The sequence below is a fragment of the Pelobates fuscus genome, chromosome 4 (genome assembly GCF_036172605.1).
Source record: "Pelobates fuscus isolate aPelFus1 chromosome 4, aPelFus1.pri, whole genome shotgun sequence".
NCBI lineage: Eukaryota > Metazoa > Chordata > Amphibia > Anura > Pelobatidae > Pelobates > Pelobates fuscus.
Genome location: NC_086320.1, coordinates 147013292 through 147035600, shown reverse-complemented (window position 1 = coordinate 147035600; position 22309 = coordinate 147013292). Strand labels below are relative to the sequence as shown.

General features: G+C 41.6%; 1 protein-coding gene across 2 annotated transcripts in view; it reads left to right on the top strand.

The window, feature by feature from the left end:
* Positions 1-22309, top strand: part of PARD6G (par-6 family cell polarity regulator gamma) — a 129191-nt gene that overhangs the window by 18949 nt on the left and 87933 nt on the right. For both annotated transcript variants that reach the window (XM_063450491.1, XM_063450492.1), the window contains exon 2: positions 10885-11107. In XM_063450491.1, coding sequence (XP_063306561.1) covers positions 10885-11107 — 223 coding nt within the window. The remainder of the gene's footprint in view (positions 1-10884; positions 11108-22309) is intronic.

Here is a 22309-nt window from a genome sequence, read left to right as displayed (position 1 = left end):
GTTCGTTTGTTTGTTCGGTTTATTACAAGGAGGGAGCTACCGGCGTGCAGCTCCCTCCTTGCAATATGTAAAGACAGAAGCGGTGGGGAGCTGTGCTCCCCACCACTTCATTAGCCCCCCAGGTCCTCCCCTCACTCTATGGGGGTCAATATGACCCCCATAATAGCACAAGGGAGATTCAAATCTCCCCAATGCCCCTACTCGCTATATCGCGAGTAGGGGCATGTCCACTAAACAGTGAGCAGCCTGTGGCTGCTCACTGTAAAAAAAAAAAAAAAAAAAGGGTAATAAGGGGGGACGGGGGACCTACTGTCCTCCCCCGCCGGCCCCCACCCCTGGACGGCGGGTGGGGGCCATAATGGGAATGAGGGGGGACCTACTGTCCTCCCCTCAGGCCCCCACCCCTGGGCGGCGGGTGGGGGCCATAATAGTAATAAGGGGGGGGGGGGACCTACTGTCCTCCACCCCCCGGCCCCCACCCCTGGGCGGCGGGTGGGGGCCATAATAGTAATAGGGGGGGGGGACCTACTGTCCTCCCCCCCGGCCCCCACCCCTGGGCGGCGGGTGGGGGCCATAATAGTAATAAGGGGGGGGGGGGGATCTACTGTCCTCGCCCCCACCCCTGGGCGGCGGGTGGGGGCCATAACGATAATGGGGGGGGACCTACTGTCCTCCCCCCGCCCCCACCCCTGGGCGGCGGGTGGGGGCACTAAGTAAATTCCCCCCCCCCCCATCAAGGTGACTAGGGGTGCCCAAGCCCCTAGTCACCCACCCCCCACCCAAATAAAAAATGCCCCTACCTACTCCCCTCACCCTAAAAAATAGTGAGGGGGGAATAAAATTGCTAACCTGTAAAGTAAAATTAAACTTACCATTCGACGTCTTCTTTTTTCTAAAATCTTCATTTTTCAGCCCCAAAAAAGGCCAAATAAAAAACCATCATAGCCGTCGAACTAAAAATAAAATAAAAAACCCGAGCGCAAAAAAAAAACCCGACGAAAAATAAAAAACCCGAGCGCACAAAAAAATAATCCATCTTCACCCATGGAGGGCTCCGCGCAGACTGAGCTCCGCAGGGCTGGGCAAGGCTTATAAAGCCTTGCCCCGCCCTGCAATTAGCCTAAGAACACTCTGATTGGTGGGTTTAAGCCAATCAGAGTGCTCTTTGTCATTTTACAAGCGTGGGAAAGTTCTTTGGAATTTTCCCACGCTTGTAAAATGACACAGAGCACTGTGATTGGATGGATTTCAAGCCATCCAATCACAGTGCTCTGTGTCATTTTACAAGCGTGGGAAAGTTCTTTGGAATTTTCCCACGCTTGTAAAATGACACAGAGCACTGTGATTGGATGGATTTCAAGCCATCCAATCACAGTGCTCTGTGTCATTTTACAAGCGTGGGAAAATTCCAAAGAACTTTCCCACGCTTGTAAAATGACACAGAGCACTGTGATTGGATGGATTTCAAGCCATCCAATCACAGTGCTCTGTGTCATTTTACAAGCGTGGGAAAGTTCCAAAGAATTTTCCCACGCTTGTAAAATGACACAGAGCACTGTGATTGGATGGATTTCAAGCCATCCAATCACAGTGCTCTGTGTCATTTTACAAGCGTGGGAAAATTCCAAAGAACTTTCCCACGCTTGTAAAATGACAAAGAGCACTCTGATTGGCTTAAACCCACCAATCAGAGTGTTTTTAGGCTAATTGCAGGGCGGGGCAAGGCTTTATAAGCCTTGCCCCGCCCTGCGGAGCTCAGTCTGCGCGGAGCCCTCCATGGGTGAAGATGGATTATTTTTTTGTGCGCTCGGGTTTTTTATTTTTCGTCGGGTTTTTTTTTTTTGCGCTCGGGTTTTTTATTTTATTTTTAGTTCGACGGCTATAATGGTTTTTTATTTGGCCTTTTTTGGGGCTGAAAAATGAAGATTTTAGAAAAAAGAAGACGTCGAATGGTAAGTTTAATTTTACTTTACAGGTTAGCAATTTTATTCCCCCCTCACTATTTTTTAGGGTGAGGGGGGTAGGTAGGGGCGTTTTTTATTTGGGTGGGGGGTGGGTGACTAGGGGCTTGGGCACCCCTAGTCACCTTGATGGGGGGGGGGGGATTTACTTAGTGCCCCCACCCGCCGCCCAGGGGTGGGGCCCGGGGGGGGCAGTAGGTCCCCCCCCCCTTATTACTATGATGGCCCCCACCCGCCGCCCAGGGGTGGGGGCCGGGGGGGGAGGACAGTAGGTCCCCCCCCCCTATTACTATTATGGCCCCCACCCGCCGGCCAGGGGTGGGGGGCCGGGGGGGAGGACAGTAGGTCCCCCCCCCCCTACTACTATTATGGCCCCCACCCGCCGCCCAGGGGTGGGGGCCTGGGGGGGGAGGACAGTAGGTCCCCCCCCCCCTATTACTATTATGGCCCCCACCCGCCGGCCAGGGGTGGGGGCCGGGGGGGAGGACAGTAGGTTCCCCCCCCCACTACTATTATGGCCCCCACCCGCCGCCCAGGGGTGGGGGCCGGGGGGGGGAGGACAGTAGGTCCCCCCCCCCTCTTATTACCATTATGGCCCCCACCCGCCGGCCAGGGGTGGGGGCCGGGGGGGAGGACAGTAGGTCCCCCCCCCCCTACTACTATTATGGCCCCCACCCGCCGCCCAGGGGTGGGGGCCGGGGGGGAGGACATTAGGTCCCCCCCCCCCTTTATTAACATTATGGCCCCCACCCGCCGCCCAGGGGTGGGGGCCGGGGGGGGAGGACAGTAGGTCCCCCCCCCTCATTATCTTTATGGCCCCCACCCACCGCTCAGGGGTGGGGGCCGGGGGGGGGGGGGACAATAGGTCTCCCTCCCTTATTTTACTTAACGGCCCCCACCCGTCATTTAGGGGTGGGGGGCAATATATATTTTTTTTTTTCTACAGTGAGCAGCCACAGGCTGCTCACTGCTTACTAGACATGCCCGTACTCGCGGTATAGCGAGTAGGGGCATATTATTTACTAATACTAAGTCATTTTTACTTAGTGTTAGTAAATTTGGCTGAAAGACCAATTTAGGTCTTTCAGCCTTTTAGTAGATAGCTCCCTGATACCGTGGGAATTAGGGAGTTATCTACTAAGCGGCTTCAAGATGCAGCCACAGCAATGAATAGGATCGGAGTTTCATTCATTTGAATGAAATTCCGATCCGAACAAAGTACCGAATTGCATCCTAACACCAATGGAGAAACAGTGCTCATTCTGTTAGGATGCAATTCGGCAGTTTTGCCGGCGTTCTGTCTAAGTGACAGGACTTTCGGCAATACTGACAGGAAGCATTGTGGGAACAGGGAGGAAAGCTAGGGATCATGGGAAAATTGCTCTGACCAGCGGAAATGAAGCACACTTTGCTCCTCCGCTGGTCAGAGCTGGTCAAGCGGAGGAATCCCATAAGACAAAGAGTCCCTACTTTGTCTTATGGTTTTAAAGAAAACTAAAGAAGAATGGAAGAAATGAATAACAGATCCCGAGAGAGGGTGAGAAGAGGAAGAGATTGAGGAAAGGTAAGTTCGGCATGACAGTGCCGCTTTAAGTGCACATTCCAAGCATCCCACGATAGACCTTAGATTAGCAAAGTAATCAAGAAGTCAACCAAACCGTGAAAGAAGGCAAGGAACTAATTTTAGATGAATATAAAGGAAATTGTACAGGTAGATAAGGGAACAAAATGAGGAGGAGAAAAATCTGTTGGATATGATTTGGAAAACACCATCATGGAGAGACAGAAGAAAGAGTTGAACGAGTAACCATTGGTTTTTGATTTATACTTATGCTGATAGGTCTTACACACATTGTACCTATTTCCTACTAGTGGGTACATCTGATTCACCGGTTGGGCAACACACATCTGGGTCTGAACAGGACAAGTAGTTTTATTTTGATTTTTTTTTTTTTTTAACCATAACCGTGTGAATTGTATTAAAAGCAAACCTGGAAACCCAGGTTCAAGTCCAGTCCAGACCATGCCGCATCTTCGGGCAAAACGCCTAACAATATTTTCTTAACTCAAATCCTAAATTATAAGCTTGTTTTAATAATAAATTTTATAAGCAGGGTCTTCTCCCCCTTTTTAATACCCTAAAGCGCTGCGGATTATGTTGCCACTATGTAAATGCTAATAATAAATTACCTTGCCATTCTAAAACAAAGTAGTATACTATGTAGTGGGGAGACAAAGGCACAACAATCGTCTAAACTGAATACATCAAAAGAGAGTAAAACACATTTTGTTTTAAAAATTGAAACTTGCAAGAGTCCACATATATTGTCTTTACATTGATTGCTTATTGGGATCACATATATACTCAGGAAATCTTCATTATGAAGAACTTCAGTATGAGAAAACAGACATGACTGCAGAAGATAATATTGAATACCATGCATGTTTTGTACTTGAGGCCCTGACAAATGCAAAATTAATAGTGAATTACTTTTGCAATCGTGGGAAAGTGCATTAGAGTGCCTCTCCTGATCACAATGATGGACCTGAGAGGCCTTGCGTGAAATTTAATCTAATACAAATTAATAAAATCTGTAATCTTCTGCACAGGCCTTCTCAATATCTGTGTGAAGTGGAATCTGAAGTAGCTGAGAGTGCAGCATAAATTTGAAGCCGCAGAACAATAAATCTGTAAATGATCCTTATCTACTTCACCGGAGAACCAGATGTTGACATCTTGATGCTCTTACTGAGAGGCCTATGGTTAACACGGGCCTTTGAACATGTCTTGATGTGAATTCAATGGGTTGTTATATTGAGTGTGGCTATCTCAGGCCTCTGTCTGGATAGTAGAACTTTTTTAGTGAGATCAGAGTGGTGGCAATGTTGTTGGTTGCTTGTACCGGTTTCCACCTAAAAAGCAGGCCATCACATTGATTGGACGGGTGCACATCTTGGAATCTGCAATGTCTTCCAGGGAACAAATGCAGTCGTATACGTATTATATGCAATCTGCGGAGGTATCCATATGAATATCTTAATGTATAATATGACGTCACCCCTTTTACAAACCTTTCTAGAGTAGCTAAAATCTAATACATTTTAATCATTTTGCATCAATTTTTCAAATAATTATAAAAAAATATTGTGATTTTTGAGAAATATATATTATAATTTTAAAATCAAGAGTCTGTTGTAGCCTTATAATTTGTATGTATTTGGTATGTGTATATATGCCTTCTATATTAAAAACAAATGTAGAGCACATTTAAATGCATAGACAGAATGTTGTGCTCTCTGCACTGTATGCTAAGCTTAGGCAACCAAAGTTGCACCTGTTCGTCACATGTAATGGGATTTTTGAGACTGGCACATCAGTGCTCTTTTCTGTGCCCTAATGGATGGAATGTGTAATCATTCTATTTACTTAGGAAGGTCCAACAAACTTTGCAGTTCTAAACATTGAAAAGCATTATTAGGCTTGGTCTACATACTTTGATAAACCATATACGGTGGAGCAGTGGTTTTTCAACTAATGTGCTCTGGCACGCTGGTGTGCCTCAAGCTCCCTTAAATACATTAAAGGGATAGCATAGTCACCAGAACCACTACAGCAAAATTAATAAAAGGAATGGAACATATCCGTTAACAAATTTAAACCTCTTTAGTTTAGAAAAATGTCGCCTGAGAGGGGATATGATAAAATTATACAAATATATTCGGGGCCAATACAAACCATTGTGTGGAAAATCTATTCATAAACCGACCTTACATAGGACACGAGGTCATGCATTTAGACTGGAACAAATAATATTTCATCTAAGGCAAAGAAATGTTTTTTTTGTTTTTAACTGTAAGAACAATAAGGATGTGTAATTCTCTGTCTGAAGAAGTGATTTTATCAGTCCATACAGTTGTTCAAACAGCAACTAGATGCATACTTGCAAAAACTGAATATTCAATTATATAATTTTTCAATGTAGCGTAATGGCTGTTTGATCCAAGGATAAATCTGACTGCCATTCTGGGGTCAAGAATTAATTTTTTTTCCTAGCTTGTTGCAAAATTGGAAGTGCTTCAAACTGGGTTTTTTTTTTGCCTTCTTTTGGATCAACCGCAAAAAAAAAACAAATGTGAGGAAGACTGCACTTGATGGACGCAAGTCCCTTTTCAGCTATGTAACTATTTAGCATAATGTAGTGGTTCTGGTGTATATAGCCTGTAACTGCAGCACAGAGGGCAGCAAGGTATATTTCACCCTTTTACTGTTTAGGGGGTGGTAATCGAAATGGTGAATAGGGCACTATAGCAATACAAATACTTGTTTCTATTCCTAATCCTATAGTGTTCCTTTAAAGGAGCACTACTCAAGCTCATAAAAGTTGTTTGGGGCAGGATTGTCTGGAGTTAAACTGTTTTCTAACGGATAGTGCCTGACACTTCTGCCTTCTCTTTCTTCCTTCTGGCCGCAGTATCATGAAGGTTTCCTGGGGGAATTGTGATAGGCTGAGAGCATTCGCTGACACAATGTGCCTCAGTGGCTGTGGTACTTGGAGTGTTCCTTTAACATTTTAAAGAAAGGCTCAAAACTTATCAAGCACAAGTGTGCCTGGTTGCCAAGTTTTTCAATGGGAATCCTCTGTTTAGTCAAGAAGGGGGGAGGCTTCCAGGCCAAGATTTTATATTCCCCAAAGAAAAAATGCATGTATGTTTTCTTTTGCACTATATGAACTAAATTCATAGCTCTATTTTTTTCCCCTCTATGAATGTTGTCTTTATAATGCTTATTACTAATACTCTATATCCATCTACACTTAAATGTATGATAATAAAATTGTACATATTTCTGTGATCTGTTGGACAGATTGGCAGTGGTGAATAGGGGGCGTAGCACGGCTTATCTGCTCAACATTTACCTTAGTTTTTCTATGCATTCTTTCATGGCAGTGAAGATCCTGATAGCAAGAAGATGGAAAAATGCTTTGTCTCAGATTAAGAATAAGATGGGTGTATATGTGTGTGTGTGTGTGTGTGTGTGTGTGTATGTATGTATATATATATATATATATATATATATATATATATGGAAGATAATGTACAGAAATATGAGATGGGGGAAAAAAGTGCTTACAAATTTAAGACTATGAGTAGTTCACTAATTCACTTCGGATTTCTGAAATGTTAAAGAATAAGATATATAATGTATCCTACGTATGCTGTATCCTTATCCCACTTTTTATGTTTATGAATGATGTATGTCAGAAGTAAGTGTAGAGACTGAATGTTAGATATTTATTGTTGTTTTTGTTTTTATTCTTGTATGAGATATATGTAAATTATTCTTTGTCTAAAATCAAATAAAGATTTCTACTAAAAAAAAAACTTTTACCTTAGTTTTTCTTAAAATTTCACTGTGTGCCATGCAAGTGGGTTGTGTAGAATAGCATTTTTATAGAATTATGAACAATAGTTTTTTGTGTTTTTTTTTTTGTTTTTTAAAGCTATAATACGCAGTTGTATGTATTCTCCATTTAGAATTGTCTGCTAAATAATACTTGTTTTGGCTTCTTGTGCCTCTTTTCCTAAGCACTGTGCCGTGTTCCTTTCTGTTCCGCATTTCTTTTAGTTTGTAGGAGTCTTGGAGAATGTTTAGTACTAGAAGCAAATTTTATGACTGAGGTTGATAACCATTGACTTGCTTGACATACAGTGACCCAACGTAACCTTGTGCTCACTTGTAACCCACTGAAAGTGGTTTTATTGCCCTTAAAGGTTTGCCGTTATTGATGGACACACCACATCTTCTTCTATTTAGCAGTTTGTTTTTTTGTTTACTTACCATTACATTAGACCAGAGGTAGCCTTTCATGAAGCTTTCTCCATTCCTTTCTAATATCTTATGGTTAGTTTGTTTTCTTATAAAACAAAAACGAAAAACATTAAGCTATGCTTCAGTTATACCGGTTTCTAGCTCTAGATTTAGGTTTAAAAAAACCTCCATGTTCAGAAAAGTTTAAGAGGCTAGAAAAGTATGTTTTACTAGAGAACCTTAACCTGTATCAAAGAAGATACAATGTTATGGGGGAAGGGGGTTAAAAAAACATGGTCACAGTTAACATGTGGAGCAAGCATGTCAAACTCTAAGTCTAGCATGGGCCCCATAAACAAGGTTTAAGTTTTATGAGGGCTGCAAAAAAAAAAAACTTAACATTTTCATAGAAACGTAGGTTTATTTTGAAAAGTACAGTATAAAATGAAACCCAGCACCCTCCTCTACTAAATCCCAGACCCCTCCTTTACTAAATCCCAGTCTCCCCCGTCCTCCCTCTCTACTAAATCTCAGCTCCCACCTCTAGCCAACAAGCAGACTCCACTCACATTGCCGCTGCCAGTATGCGACTCTGGAGTCCGGCCTCTGGTATACCCCAAATGGCGCCGTCCGCACCCTGTGCCAAATCTGATCCTCCTGCTACTTCTTGAAACCCTGTGAAGGTGGAGCATGTTGATGTCATGTCAGAATGTGACGTGGTGTTGTGTGCCTCCATGCACCTCCAGGTACTCCACTGTCCAGTCGCAGCCAATGCAACACTAACCAAAACAAACACACACACACTGGCAGACAGACACATACTCACCGACAGACCCTTTCTGCACTGTCATTATTATTCCTGGCAACTATTGGCAGCCACAGTATACTGGAAATGTGTTCTGTCCCTTTCAGAACAGAACATTTATGTATAATCACAAGTATCTGTCGCACCACATACATTCATAAAATCAGATGACTTGGTTGACAACTGGAGTTAATGGGAAGACTTACTAGAGAATATGTTTGTTAAGCCTGTTTATGAACACTAAAATCAGATGACTTGGTTGACAACTGGAGTTAATGGGAAGACTTACTAGAGAATATGTTTGTTAAGCCTGTTTATGAACACTATAGTCCCAAAAACAACTTTAGCTAAAGAAGCTGTTTTGGTGTATAGATCATGCGCCTGCAGTCTCACTGCTCAATTCTATGCCATTTAGTGGTTAAATCACTTTGTTTATACAGCCATAGGCACACCTCCCTGCAGGTGACATGTGCAGCCTTCCTAAACACTTCCTGTAAAGAGTCATCTAATGTTTACACTTAATTTTCGGAAAATTCTGATTAATTTAGTATTTCTAATCTCCTGCTCTGTTAATGGCTTGCTAGACCCAATAGGAGCCTTTCTCTCCCTCTACACCCCCCTCCTCCCCCCCCCCATAACACATTTAATCGCTTAATTAAATGTAGTTATTTTGTATTTATTTTATTTTTGTATTATTCTTTCTATTTTGAGATTCCATTAGTATACATCACTCTTTGCCTTCATTCACCCCATACGTACTACATTACGAACTAATTATTTTATTTTTGCTCTCTATAAATACTATAAAACAAGATGACATTACTTTACAGCATAGTATAAGTAGTGATCTCATCTTAAGGGTATTTTACATTCAGCCAGGGAAATAATTAGTGTGCTAATTCTTGCAAGGCAATTATACACATGTTTTTACACTTTTATATGGACATGTAATTTAGATGATCCTGCAGAGCCCGTTGACCAGATAGTGGGAACGTTCATTTTGTAATTCTGGTGCTTATCGCAGAATGTCTATTCTCATATGGTTTGCAAAGTAGCTCTCACAATATGGGGATCCAAAATAGCAACAACCAAAAATTAGATCACAGTTTAATGCATAATGTATGAGAATATTTTATTTTTTTTCCACTGCTTACTGCAGAGCTAATTATTGGGATTGCCTTGTGACCTTTTTGTGTGGGCTGTGTAATCAATATGTAATTCTTGACTGAGCAGACAAACTCACATCTTGAATTGTTCTTGATCGTTTAAATTGTATTATTGAATGGTTTCTCTTTCCCATGGAATTTCATTGCTATCACCTGCTTTGGTTGGTTAAACTTGGTTATATAACCTGCAATGTAATGTCTAAATATAATTATGGGGAATGTAGTCAAGCAACATCTGCAGGTCTAGGTCTGGACATCTCTGAACTAGAGCTGGGCACCTCAACTTACCTCATTTATGCATAGATGAGTTAATCCTTGTCTCCTTTATTGTTGACAAAGGTATAACCATGGTATCTGTAAAAGAGCAGTAAATATAAACATGTAGCATAATAATTTTATTATGCTACATGTCTATTTTGCCAATGAGATAATCTAAGCAACAAAACAACTTAATGACGCAGTTTTAATTTTTAGCTCGTATGAGCAGTGTCTACTTCACCTCTTGTCACTTTTCTATTCTGTTTGTAAATTACTTGTCATTTATCCCAATTTTATCATTGTAGACCGCTGTGGAATATTTTGTCGCTATATAAAAGTTGATGATAAATAATAGTGTAGATAATGTCTCTGCCGTCTCAATACTCAATTTTCTACCTTTTAGGAATAAAATCACTCTTTGTTTTTGTTTATGCAGCCCTTGCCACACAGCAAACATGAAAACATTGTACAGTGTGTCTGCTTTAGAAGTTTTTGTCTCTTGCTCTGTAAATTGAACTTTAATCTCACTCAGTTGGCTCCTGCATGGTCTTGCAAGCTATTAACAGTGCAGGAGATAAGAATTTCTAAATTCCAAAAACTGCAATAAAGGAAGTTTAAACACTAGATTACCCTTTACAGGACAGGTGTTAACAAGATTATGTAGGTCACATACAGGGAGGTGTGGCTAGGGTTGTATAAACAAAGTGATTTAAACTCCTAAATTGGAGAAACTTGAGTTAGACCTCAGGGGTTTGTTCTATACCCCAATACCACTTTACTAATCTAAAGTTGCTTATAGTGTCCCTTTAAGCCTTGTGTTGCCCTGTAAAGCTTTGCCTTGGTATGTGCATCTTTTCTAATTTTATACTGCTTTTCTCTTTGCAGTATGGAGCTGAGTTCAGAAGGTTCTCCTTAAACCGCCACAAACCAGGAACGTTTGAGGAATTCTACAACCTTCTCCTCCACCTTCACAATATCTCTAACGTGGATGTGATGCTTGGCTATGCAGATGTCCACGGGGACCTCCTTCCAATTAACAATGACGACAATTTTTGCAAAGCTGTATCTAGTGCAAACCCACTGCTCAGAGTTTTTATACAAAAACAAGGTAAGATGCAAGTTCTCGTTTTTGTATGCTTGATTTCTCATTTTTCTTCATTCCATTGGACAAATGTCAGATAATGTTACATTTTGAGGTAGCTAATACATTCCATACAGATGTGCATACTGTGCGGCATTGCATAGATAGTTCAGTCACTGTTTCCAATAAACAGATTACTTTCCTTGACTTTCTCTAACCTATGGAAATAATTTAAAGGACCATTCCAGGACCCTATACAAGTTGCATCTTGTAGGCTGGGTTGCAGTCTGTAATGTATTTTTACTTTTTTTTTATTTTTATTATTTTAGTATTAATTTTGCTCCAAAAGTCAACCGATCTATACAATGCATTGGAATATGTCATAACCAGCCACAAGTGGCCTTTTTTTGTTCATTAAAGATACTGTAGGCATTGTAATGGCTTAATTTCATTGAAGTGGTTATAGTGTCTGGAGTCCCCTGGTGCCATACCTCCATTTAGTGTTGAACTATTGTTAATTTTTTTATATTAAACAAGACTCTCTAGCAATCCATCACCTCTGTGCTGCTTGGATTATTGAGTTAGCATAAGCAGCAGTGGGCATCTGTGATTGGCTGAGAGTGTCACCTGACTTCTTTTAACCCAGGCTTTTCCAAACGCCTGCCCTCCAGATGTTGCTGAACTACAACTCCCATGATTCTATGAATGAAATAGGCTGAGAATCATGGGAGTTGTAGTTCAGAACATCTGGAGGGACGGAGTTTTGCCTGTTTTTTAAGCCATCACAGCTGCAATTGCTGGTATGACTAAAAGGCAGTGTGTAAGCTCTGCCTTAGCACCAATAGGGGCCGAGCTATGGGAAACGAGGGGTGCAGTGGCGTACACACAACCCATGGGGCCCCGGTGCGAAAACAGATCCGTGGGCCCCCGCGCGCGCGCGCTTACGCTGCGCGGGCAGGGGCCGCAACACATGGCGGCGGGCACCGGGTCGCAGGGCTGCGACCTGTGTGACCGCGGTATGTACGCCAGTGCATGCATAAACACATACACTTTAAGGACCACTACAGACACCCAGATCACATCAGCTCAATGAAGTGGTCTGGGTGCCAGGTCTCTAGTTTTAACCCTGCAGCTGAAAACATAGCCGTTTCAGAGAAACGGCTATGTTTCACTGAGGCAAAAGGGTAATAAGCGCTCTCTTCTCAAGGGTGAGCAGCAGTTCACCAACAAGGTGTTCCCTCTACCTTGTGATAAATGGACAGATAAAATAGAAAGGTGAACAGCGCTAAAGATCAGAAATTGTACATACGTTTAGTAGAAATAATGGCCAGCGGAGTAACTTAAAAAAAAGGAGAAACAAAGATACAAATAATGGTACAGTATGTATGAACGATATAATTCCACAAGAACAAAGGTGTTATATTCACACTCACACTTTGAGGAGCTATATCAGCTCGGTGTTAAGAGCTTGGACGGAATAATCCCCGTCTATGGATTTCTTGAGGTTCCAGATCGTTGGTGAGTGTATTCGTTATATGAAAAACAAGAGTAAAATACGCCACATGGTCTAGTACGTAAATATAAAATATTGTAGTAAGAGTAGATGATCCTACTTACATATACTAGAGCAACGACCTGCTCTAGTTTGGAGAATTTCAGGTGGAATAATCCCCACCTCAGGATATAGTGGACCCAGGTATAGCAGCAAAGCAGTATTAAATAGGAAGGAGGACAAAAAAAATGACTGGATGGTTTAAAAATTATATATACTTTAATACAATAAGTAAAAAGTGAATAATATACTATAAAACCAGTCCTGTATAAAAGTCCAAAATTCTTCCTCACTTGACGCGTTTCGCCGAAACTTTCTCAAAAGTGAATGCTTGCTGCTTGGGGTCCTTGAGATTATATACCTTCTCTGATGATGAAAATCGATTCTGCTGTGCATATTTCCTCATTTCCTGTTTTCAGCAAGATAGCATAGACAGGAAGTTCTCCGGACGCCATCTTGGATGTGGGCAATTTATGGGAAAGTTCAAAATAGGAATCAAAGGTATACAATAAACTTAATAACATATTGGATCAGATAGAAACTTGAAAAATTACAGATATGGGCACACATAGGGTATATGATAGTGGAAATCGATTCTGTTATGTGTATTTCCTCATTTCCGGTTTCCAGCAAGATGAGGAAATGAGGAAATATGCACAGCAGAATCGATTTTCATCATCAGAGAAGGTATATAATCTCAAGGACCCCAAGCAGCAAGCATTCACTTTTGAGAAAGCTTCGGCGAAACGCGTCAAGTGAGGAAGAATTTTGGACTTTTATACAGGACTGGTTTTATAGTATATTATTCACGTTTTACTTATTGTATTAAAGTATATATAATTTTTAAACCATCCAGTCATTTTTTTTTTTTGTCCTCCTTCCTATTTAATACTGCTTTGCTGCTATACCTGGGTCCACTATATCCTGAGGTGGGGATTATTCCACCTGAAATTCTCCAAACTAGAGCAGGTCGTTGCTCTAGTATATGTAAGTAGGATCATCTACTCTTACTACAATATTTTATATTTACGTACTAGACCATGTGGCGTATTTTACTCTTGTTTTTCATATAACGAATACACTCACCAACGATCTGGAACCTCAAGAAATCCATAGACGGGGATTATTCCGTCCAAGCTCTTAACACCGAGCTGATATAGCTCCTCAAAGTGTGAGTGTGAATATAACACCTTTGTTCTTGTGGAATTATATCGTTCATACATACTGTACCATTATTTGTATCTTTGTTTCTCCTTTTTTTTAAGTTACTCCGCTGGCCAGTATTTCTACTAAACGTATGTACAATTTCTAATCTTTAGCGCTGTTCACCTTTCTATTTTATTATGTTTCACTGAGGGTTAATCTAGCCTCTAGTGGCTGTCTCATTGACAGCCGCTAGAGGATTTTCTGCGATTCTCACTGTGAAAATCACAGTGAGAAGACGCTGCATGTCCATAGGAAAGCATTGAATAATGCTTTCCTATGGGCGGTTTGAATGCGCGCGTGGCTCTTGCCACGCATGCGTATTCGGAGCTGATAGGCGGAGAGATTCCCAGCGCCAAGGGAGTCCAGCGCTGGAGAAAGGTAAGTGCTTAAGACACACACACACACACACACTCTCATGAACAGACGCACACATTTACTGACAGACACACACTCAGTGACAGACATACATACACACTCACTAACAGATGCACACAAACATACTCCGTAACAGACACACACACTAACACACACTCTAACACACACACACTAACATACACTCACACACACACTAACATACACACACTAACATACACTCACACTCACAAACACACACTAACACACACTCACACTCTAACACACACTCACTAACACTAACATACACTCACAAACACACACTAACATACACTCACACTCTAACACACACTCACTAACACTAACACTCACTAACACATTTTTTTTTTTTAAATCCCCCCAGCCTCCTTACCTGTGGGAGAGCTGAGGGGATTCCCTGGGGTCCAGTGGTGCTGCTGGGCTCCTGGGGGGCCGGTCACCCGGTGGGCAGGCAGGCTGGCGGGCGCGCGAGGGAGCACTGTCTCCTGAGTGCTTCCTCTTCAGCTCCCTCGCGCGCCGCATACTGATGCCGGAGCCGGAAGATGACGTCATCTTCCGGCTCCGGTATCAGTGCGGTGCGCGAGGGAGCTGAAGAGGAAGCACCCAGGAGACAGTGCTCCCTCGCGCGCCCGCAGTACCGACCAGCCGGATGACAGCAGGGCCAGCCTCGGGGGGCCCGGAGGTGGCCGGCTCCTGGGCCCCCCAGGACAAGAGGCTGGCCCAGTGACATACATACCGGGTCGCTGGTGGGCCGGGCCCCCTGGTGGGCCGGGCCCGGTCGCAGCCGCGACCCCGGTATGTACGCCACTGGAGGGGTGCTTATTTAGTTTTTAAAGGACACTCTGGTTACTATACCAACTTCATTTATCCTTTTTAGTACTTGTACACTTAGTTTTCTCAAATGTCATTGTGTGTCACCTCTTATGGGAAGCCTATAATGTAAACAAGCTCTCGTTAGTAGTTTATCATCTGTATTGAAAACCAATGGGGATGCAGGACAAAACATGAAATCCTACTATTGAGTACAGACCAGGAGCAAAGCAGCTGCTCTATCCACAGGGCCTCAAAATGAATTGCTCTACCCCTCCTCATTTGAAAACAACATTCTGGTACAAAGTATCATGCAGAGTTTAATTTACTGAAGGGCTTGCAAACTTAGACGAGCTGTGTATTGCAGGTTGATTACAAACCTCAACCCAACATTTTAAGTGGTATATAGCTTGGAATTGCAGATTTATTATCCATCATAGTGGTATTCCACATGCTAAAACAATTGGTGCAGCTAATTGCATCACTTGCCTATTACAATACTTCTGGGGCCTATTACAATAGTGTTTTACAAGGCTCGGCTGTACGATTTACGCCTGTGTAACAAGTGCAGCCTCATATCTTCTTTGCGTAACTCCTATAGGACTTTCCTTTTTTCCCCCACAAGGCAGCTATTTGCCGTTTCAGAAATAATCCAAGTAACCTAATTAACTAATGCGAAAAAAGCGAAAGCCACAAAGGATTTTACCAGGAATTCTGATAATAAATGTTACATGATTGCTATAACAATGCCAATTATATTGATCTAAATCTTCAAATTTTTAATTATTCAGGTACATGTTGCTTAATAATAATTTACCGTATATACTTGAGTATAAGTCGACCCGGATATAAGTCGAGACCCCTAATTTTACCCAAAAAAATCTTATTGACTCGAGTATAAGACTAGGGTGGGAAATGCAGCAGCTACTGGTAAATTTCTAAATAAAATTAGATCCCCCCCCAAAATTATATTAATTGAATATTTATTTACAGTGTGTGTATCTAATGAATGCAGTGTGTGTGTGTGTGTGTGTGTGTGTATGAGTGCAGTGTTTGTCTATGTGATGCAGAGCCTTGGTGAGGAGTGGGCATTTTTATTTTTTTGTCCATAACATTATTATTATTTTAATATTTTTATATTTTAATAATTTTTTTTAAAATTATTGATATTTTTATTCATCCCCCCCCCCCTCCCTGCTTGTTAGCTGGCCAGGGAGGGGGGCTCTCACTCCCTGGGGGTCCAGTGGTGTGCACTGTGTAGGAGGGGGGCTGGCAGAGAGCGTTTACTTACCTTTCCTGCAGCTCCTGTTAGCTCCCTTCTCTCACCTCCGGTCCGGTCAGCTCCCTCTGCAAGTCTCGCGGCGCTCTGACACCTCCGGCTCTCGCGAGACTTGCAGTGGGGAGCTGACCGGAACGGAGGAGAGAGAAGGGAGCTGACAGGAGCTGCAGGAAAGGTAAGTAAAAGCTCTCTGCCAGCCCCCAACAGCCACTTGTCTGTATTATGGCAACATAAGTTGCCATAATACAGACACTCACTCGAGTATAAGACGAGTGGGGGTTTTTCAGCACAAAAAATGTGCTGACAAACTCGTCTTATACTCTAGTATATACGGTAATTTATTAATGTTGCAGTTAATAGAATTTTGTTCTGTTGGCTTTTTAATCTGCACTCTTCTGTTTCGAAGTGTTCAGAATTTGACCATGCAAACCTTGTGTGAGCAAATTGGATCTTATTCTTCATTCACTGCTATAGGTTTCAACCAGTCCTCCTGCGACCCATAAGACATACTCCATTTAGCCTCCCCCAAAAAATTATAATTAACAAAGCTGCTAAATATTCACCAGTGGTGTACAATTAAAGAGATCTCGGCAGTACAATATATAGATTTACCAGTATAAAAATAAATGAATGTCCTTGCTTTTGGTTTATACACATTTGTAGCATGTTATATATTTTTGTTATATTTAGAATCACAAGGTTTTAAACTAAAGTAGTAACTATACTCTATTGTTCAGTCAAGTTTGGAATAGCAATGTATTCATTATAAACTAGAGTAGAAAAAAGGCAGTTAAGAAAAGATTGTACTTGACTTTTTTTTGTCAATCTTTCTTTTATTATGGCATTTGATTTCCTTTTACAGGAGTGAAAAAATGAGTTCTATCAGGTAGACATATAACAGGTGTATCAACGCATAAATGAGTAAACTCCTAAGCTAGACTGCCACATTTTTATAATGTTAATAAGGCAGGGTATTTTAGGTTAGTTATTCAGGAGACGGTTACTATGGAATAAATATGCTAAAGACTAGGTATACCTGTCTAGATATTCTTGAGAGGATTAATATAGACTTATCATGCTAAAGACAGGATATATCAGGCTAGATAGTCATGCAAAGATTATTATGGGATAAACATGTTAGACTAATGTTGCTAGAGTGACTACCTAGTTTTTGTCGTTGGTCGATTAAGCAGGTAGAGCAAAAAAGATCAAAGCAATATAAAATAGATATTTACCTAAACTTAAGTTCAGACAAGTATAACCGGTTGCACAACAAGTGAAGCGCTCTCTATGCATGCTTATGGTACTAAGCTGGTAGGGTCAGCGAGCTGGCTGTCTGTAATTCAGGCTGAGTTAGTGAGTGAGGTCAGGAGTTCACTCGATGCAGCCAGCCACCATAATGCCCAGGCCCCGACCTGTACTTGACCTTTTTATAACCGTTTAACAGTGTTCTCTTAAAAAATGACTATTAAGAAGTGGCCAAGATAAAACTCTAGATTAGAACATTGACATGGCTGCCTCCTGTCGCTCTTCATGTATAGTATCAATGTATGCAAACGTCAGTATGGATGTAGGGCTTGTATCAGATCATAACAATTAACATGCTGTGATTTACAATGCTTTATGCAAAGCTTTGCGAGATTACTTGTGAGTTTACAGTCCTGAGTTAGGAAGTCTGGTTTGATTAGCGTATATCTCGTTGTTTCATTTGTTGGACCATGTCAGTGGCTCTTATAAGAACACAACTTCACCAGTATCAAGTTGTTATGGTGACAGGTATTCCCTGGCACCAGCTTAATTTCAGGGGGTTAAACTGTTAATGGTTAGGAACTGCCAATAGGCTCATTGAGTGAGCTGATGCTCTCAGCCTATCTGTAGCTCCCAATTCACAAAATGGCTTGACAAACACATATTTTTCTCAGGCTGTTTTGTCATTGGGGAGCTATTGATGGGTTGACGACATTAACTGATGCTTTCAGCCGATCAGTGGCGGCCCAGACTTAGGCTTCCTCTTTCAAGCCTCAGACTCAACGAATGTGGAAGGGTGAAAACCAAACCATACCTGACACAGCTATTTGGTGTTAAACGGAAGGTAAGCAAGCACCAGGGGCCTCCTGACCGCATAAGAATGCCTTGATATTCTCACTTAAACACTTATTCTTTTTTGACAAGAAATCTACATTTCCCAGTCTTTTTCCCTATTGCAGTGCTTGTTCGGGTTTGTCCCAGATTGTTATTCATCTGTTCACTCTGATCTTGCTTTCTGTATGTTTGTTCTCATGGAGTCGGCTGCATATTGCCAGCAGCTGGACAGGAAGGCGTGGATCATTGTGGCTCCACAGACCACAGCGTGCAGGCAGGAACCCAGGAGGCTCAGTACGCCCCTGGATAGAGACTTATAGAAACAAACAGCATATGACTTCTATCAGAAACTTTTAATTAGTTGTTTGTTTGTCTCTATATATGTATGAATGTGTATACGTAATATAATACTGTATATTCTTTTGCCAAGGTAATTTTCTAGCAAATTGTGCCAAAACACCACTAATGTCTTGATGCACACCTGTCTATTGCAGATTTAATGTATCCTTTTCTTCCCACTCCATAAACTCCCTAAAATTCGTTTAACTGTTCCATCATCCTTACACACAGCCTCCATATCGTTCATTGATCCTGGATCTGGCAAACTGTGTCACACCTTTATTTCTGTCCCAGGTGTATTTCTATAGTGGTCCCAAGAGAAATTGGTATGCAAAAGTCACTTTTCTGATGTTATCTAAAATTTTTTGTATTTTTTTTTATTCACTGTGCTTTATTTATTTGTAATTCTTCATAGTTGAATTGATTTAAATAATTTACTGGGCGACCCCAGTCAATGCATGATAATGAGATTCTCTGCAGTGCCATTTAACAAATATATTTCACTGACATGTGTTGCACCCACGACAATGGGATGTGGTGTATCTCAACTCCAAAGCAAAAAAACAGTGTGTAAACCAAGCGGGATTCTCAGGTGGAGCACAAGGTTCAGTACATTTATCTGTACATTGGTTTTGTGTCAATTAAATATTTATGCTTGTTCAGTTTGCGTAGATAAAATAAATTAGGTCCAGGCACTCAGGATAGCTGCGGGAAGGCAGGTTTATTGGAACAAAAAGTACTACGTTTTGGCATCCACATAGGCCTTTATCAGCTTGATAAAGGCCTCTGTGTAGGCCGAAACATTGCCCTTTTAGTTCCAATAAACCTGCCTTTCTGCAGCAATTCTGAGTGCCTGGACCTAATTTATTTTATCTACTTAACTGGGATTTGCCAACCATGGCCCTGATAAGCACCTGGATTCCCAAGTGTGAGTGCGGTATCCTCAGTTTGTGAATTACTTTGTTTAGTTTGAGTAGACTGAGTATGCATGATCCAAGATTTACAAATGCTGCAGGTGGTTGAGAGTTCCTCTTTAACACAAGTCAACAGCAGTTTACAAAGTAAAGGCACAACATATTCTTTATATACATCTTGTTCTCCTGTTTCCTGTCCTCTCGGTCTAGAACTTGGTTTATACCATTTGGAATTGTCATGTTCCACAAAACAATGGTTAAGAATCATGGGATTTGTAATTCAAGCACTACATAAGGATGCCTTGTTAAATTAGTTTTTCTTTACTGAATGGAGTTTAGTGGATGTCGTCTGTGCATGTGCTTTCCATTTCCTGTTTCTCCAGTGAGGCTATCGTGTTCTGCTCTGAACAGGCCTCGCTGGAAAGAAATTGAATATTTGAGATTAACTGAGATTGTCACGGGTGGAATGTACAAAACGTTCAAGGTTTGAAATGTCTGATCTCTGACTGTGAAACAGAAGTTTTGCTTTTCATGAGCTTTCCTCTGGCATCTGTTACAAAATGGTCACAGGTCACAAAACAGCTATCCCTTTCTCTTCCTTGCAATGAAACAATGCTGAAAAGGGGAGCGCATCCATATCATCTCCTCCTCAATTTCTTGGAAATCATTTTATTTTCTTCTCAAAAGTAAAAACCTGTTTCCGTTTTGGGAGTGTTTAATGCACAGCAGAGATGGTTCTGGAAATAGTTTCTCCACCTGCTGTGATGATACTTGGGCAATTGGAAAGAAAAACATTTAAAACTGTGTATCTTTAGCGCTAGGAGTTATTGTATTGAACCGTCTTATTAGTCCCTGCCATGCACCTTGTTTTACCAGAGGCAATTCATTTAGAGCACACATTCTAACCGGCCCTTCTGATCTTTGCTTGAGTCTCAAATCTCTAAATAGGTAGAGTATGAGCCATATAACTAATAGTCTATGCCAGGAGTTGTATCTAACAGGGTGTAACTTAATATAATTATTATATCGGCTAGGAAGCATCGATTGGCGGAGGTACCCAGTCGGGGTGCCAGGCGATCCGTCACAGAGGGTCTTTGTTCATGTCTCACTGCACTAATTTGCTGGTAATTCGCTATATACCCTACCCCTCAATGAGAGAAATCGGTCTGTCCAGCTTAGTGTGAAGGAGGCTAAACTGCAGCCACACACAGTTGTTGTGGTGCAATAGCATCTGTTCCATTCATAGAACTGCTTTAAACAAAATATTACATAACAAACTAGTAGATATACCACCAAAGAAAATATGCACTTAATCTGTTTTTCATTTATTTGTTCTGCATGCTTTCTATTGAACTCAGCACTTTTTATAAAACGAAAGCGAACACTACATTGTTCCCGCATAAAACCCTTACGCAAGCTGAAGTGTTTTATTTTCTTAAAGACTGCTTTAGAGAGAAGATGAAACTCTTGTATAGTGTAAAATCATGTAGGTTTCTGTGTCACATTTTGTTTTTGTTTTTTGTTAAAATAGTACATTCTGTTTTTCTTTTGGTAATATGGCTCATGGTTTCTGGTAAGACCCAAGTGTCAGCTCCAAAAGTACATCTAGTTTTGAGCCTCTTTTTTCATTATCTTACAGAAAAAAATAAAATACAAATAATGTATGTTTTTCAGAAGGTACAGGAGGTTTCAGGGAATGAGGCACTAAATATGACCAGTTGGTTGTTGCCTAATTACCTATTTTTCATTTTATTTTCCTTAATAAATATATATGTAGAAAGGCCATTAGTCCTGAATTTGTGGGAGGAGTAAGTCCCCTACTTAAACTCCCAGCCCCTACTCACCTCTGACTTTCGAGTTCAAGTGTTCCCCACCCACCAGCACCCTTAGAACATACCATTTTCCTTGGTGGGCCCTCTTTTATTTACAGGCCCACTCGGACGTTGGTTTCGGCACACCACAACCAACTTTTATCTCTGACAATATCCATTACATATTAAATTCCGAGCACAAATATATATTCTATCAGTATCAGCAGAATCCATCAACATCTGTATCCCTGGTTAGTCTGTTTTGCCTGTTGGATGACCAAGCCCAATAACGAAAAATAGTTGTATAGTTAATGGGCTTTAGATAGTTTTCACGCACTGCCGTGTTTTTATGACCATGTTAAATTCCTAGGACCCTCTAATGCCGCACATTTTACCTTTTTATAACAAGTCGATTTTTATGCTCTATATCAGGGGTAGGCAACCTTTTAGCAGCACTGTGCCGATATAGGATTGTGATGTCCCGTAGCGTGCCGGTCCTATTTTTTTTATAAATCGAGGTGTGTGTGCTGCCGTATTCTGCTTGTGTTATTTGTACTGTAATTGCTTTGTATCGTTGTATTTGTGCGTATATATGCAGGGCTGTCTTTAATAATGACTGGACCCTGGGCAAAGCATTTGCTTAGGGCCCCCTGGACCTTGTCCCCCCTCCCAGGCAAGCAATCACATCCTCCACCTCAACACAGTGGCAGACCTAAAGTAGAGAGGTGCAAGAATTCTTGGCGGTCTCCCTGTTGCACGGGTGATAAAAAGGTAGATCCCCATCTGTCGTGCAACTCCAGAAATGCATTGACAGCTGGGGCTCTACCATTTACTCATGTTTGCAGG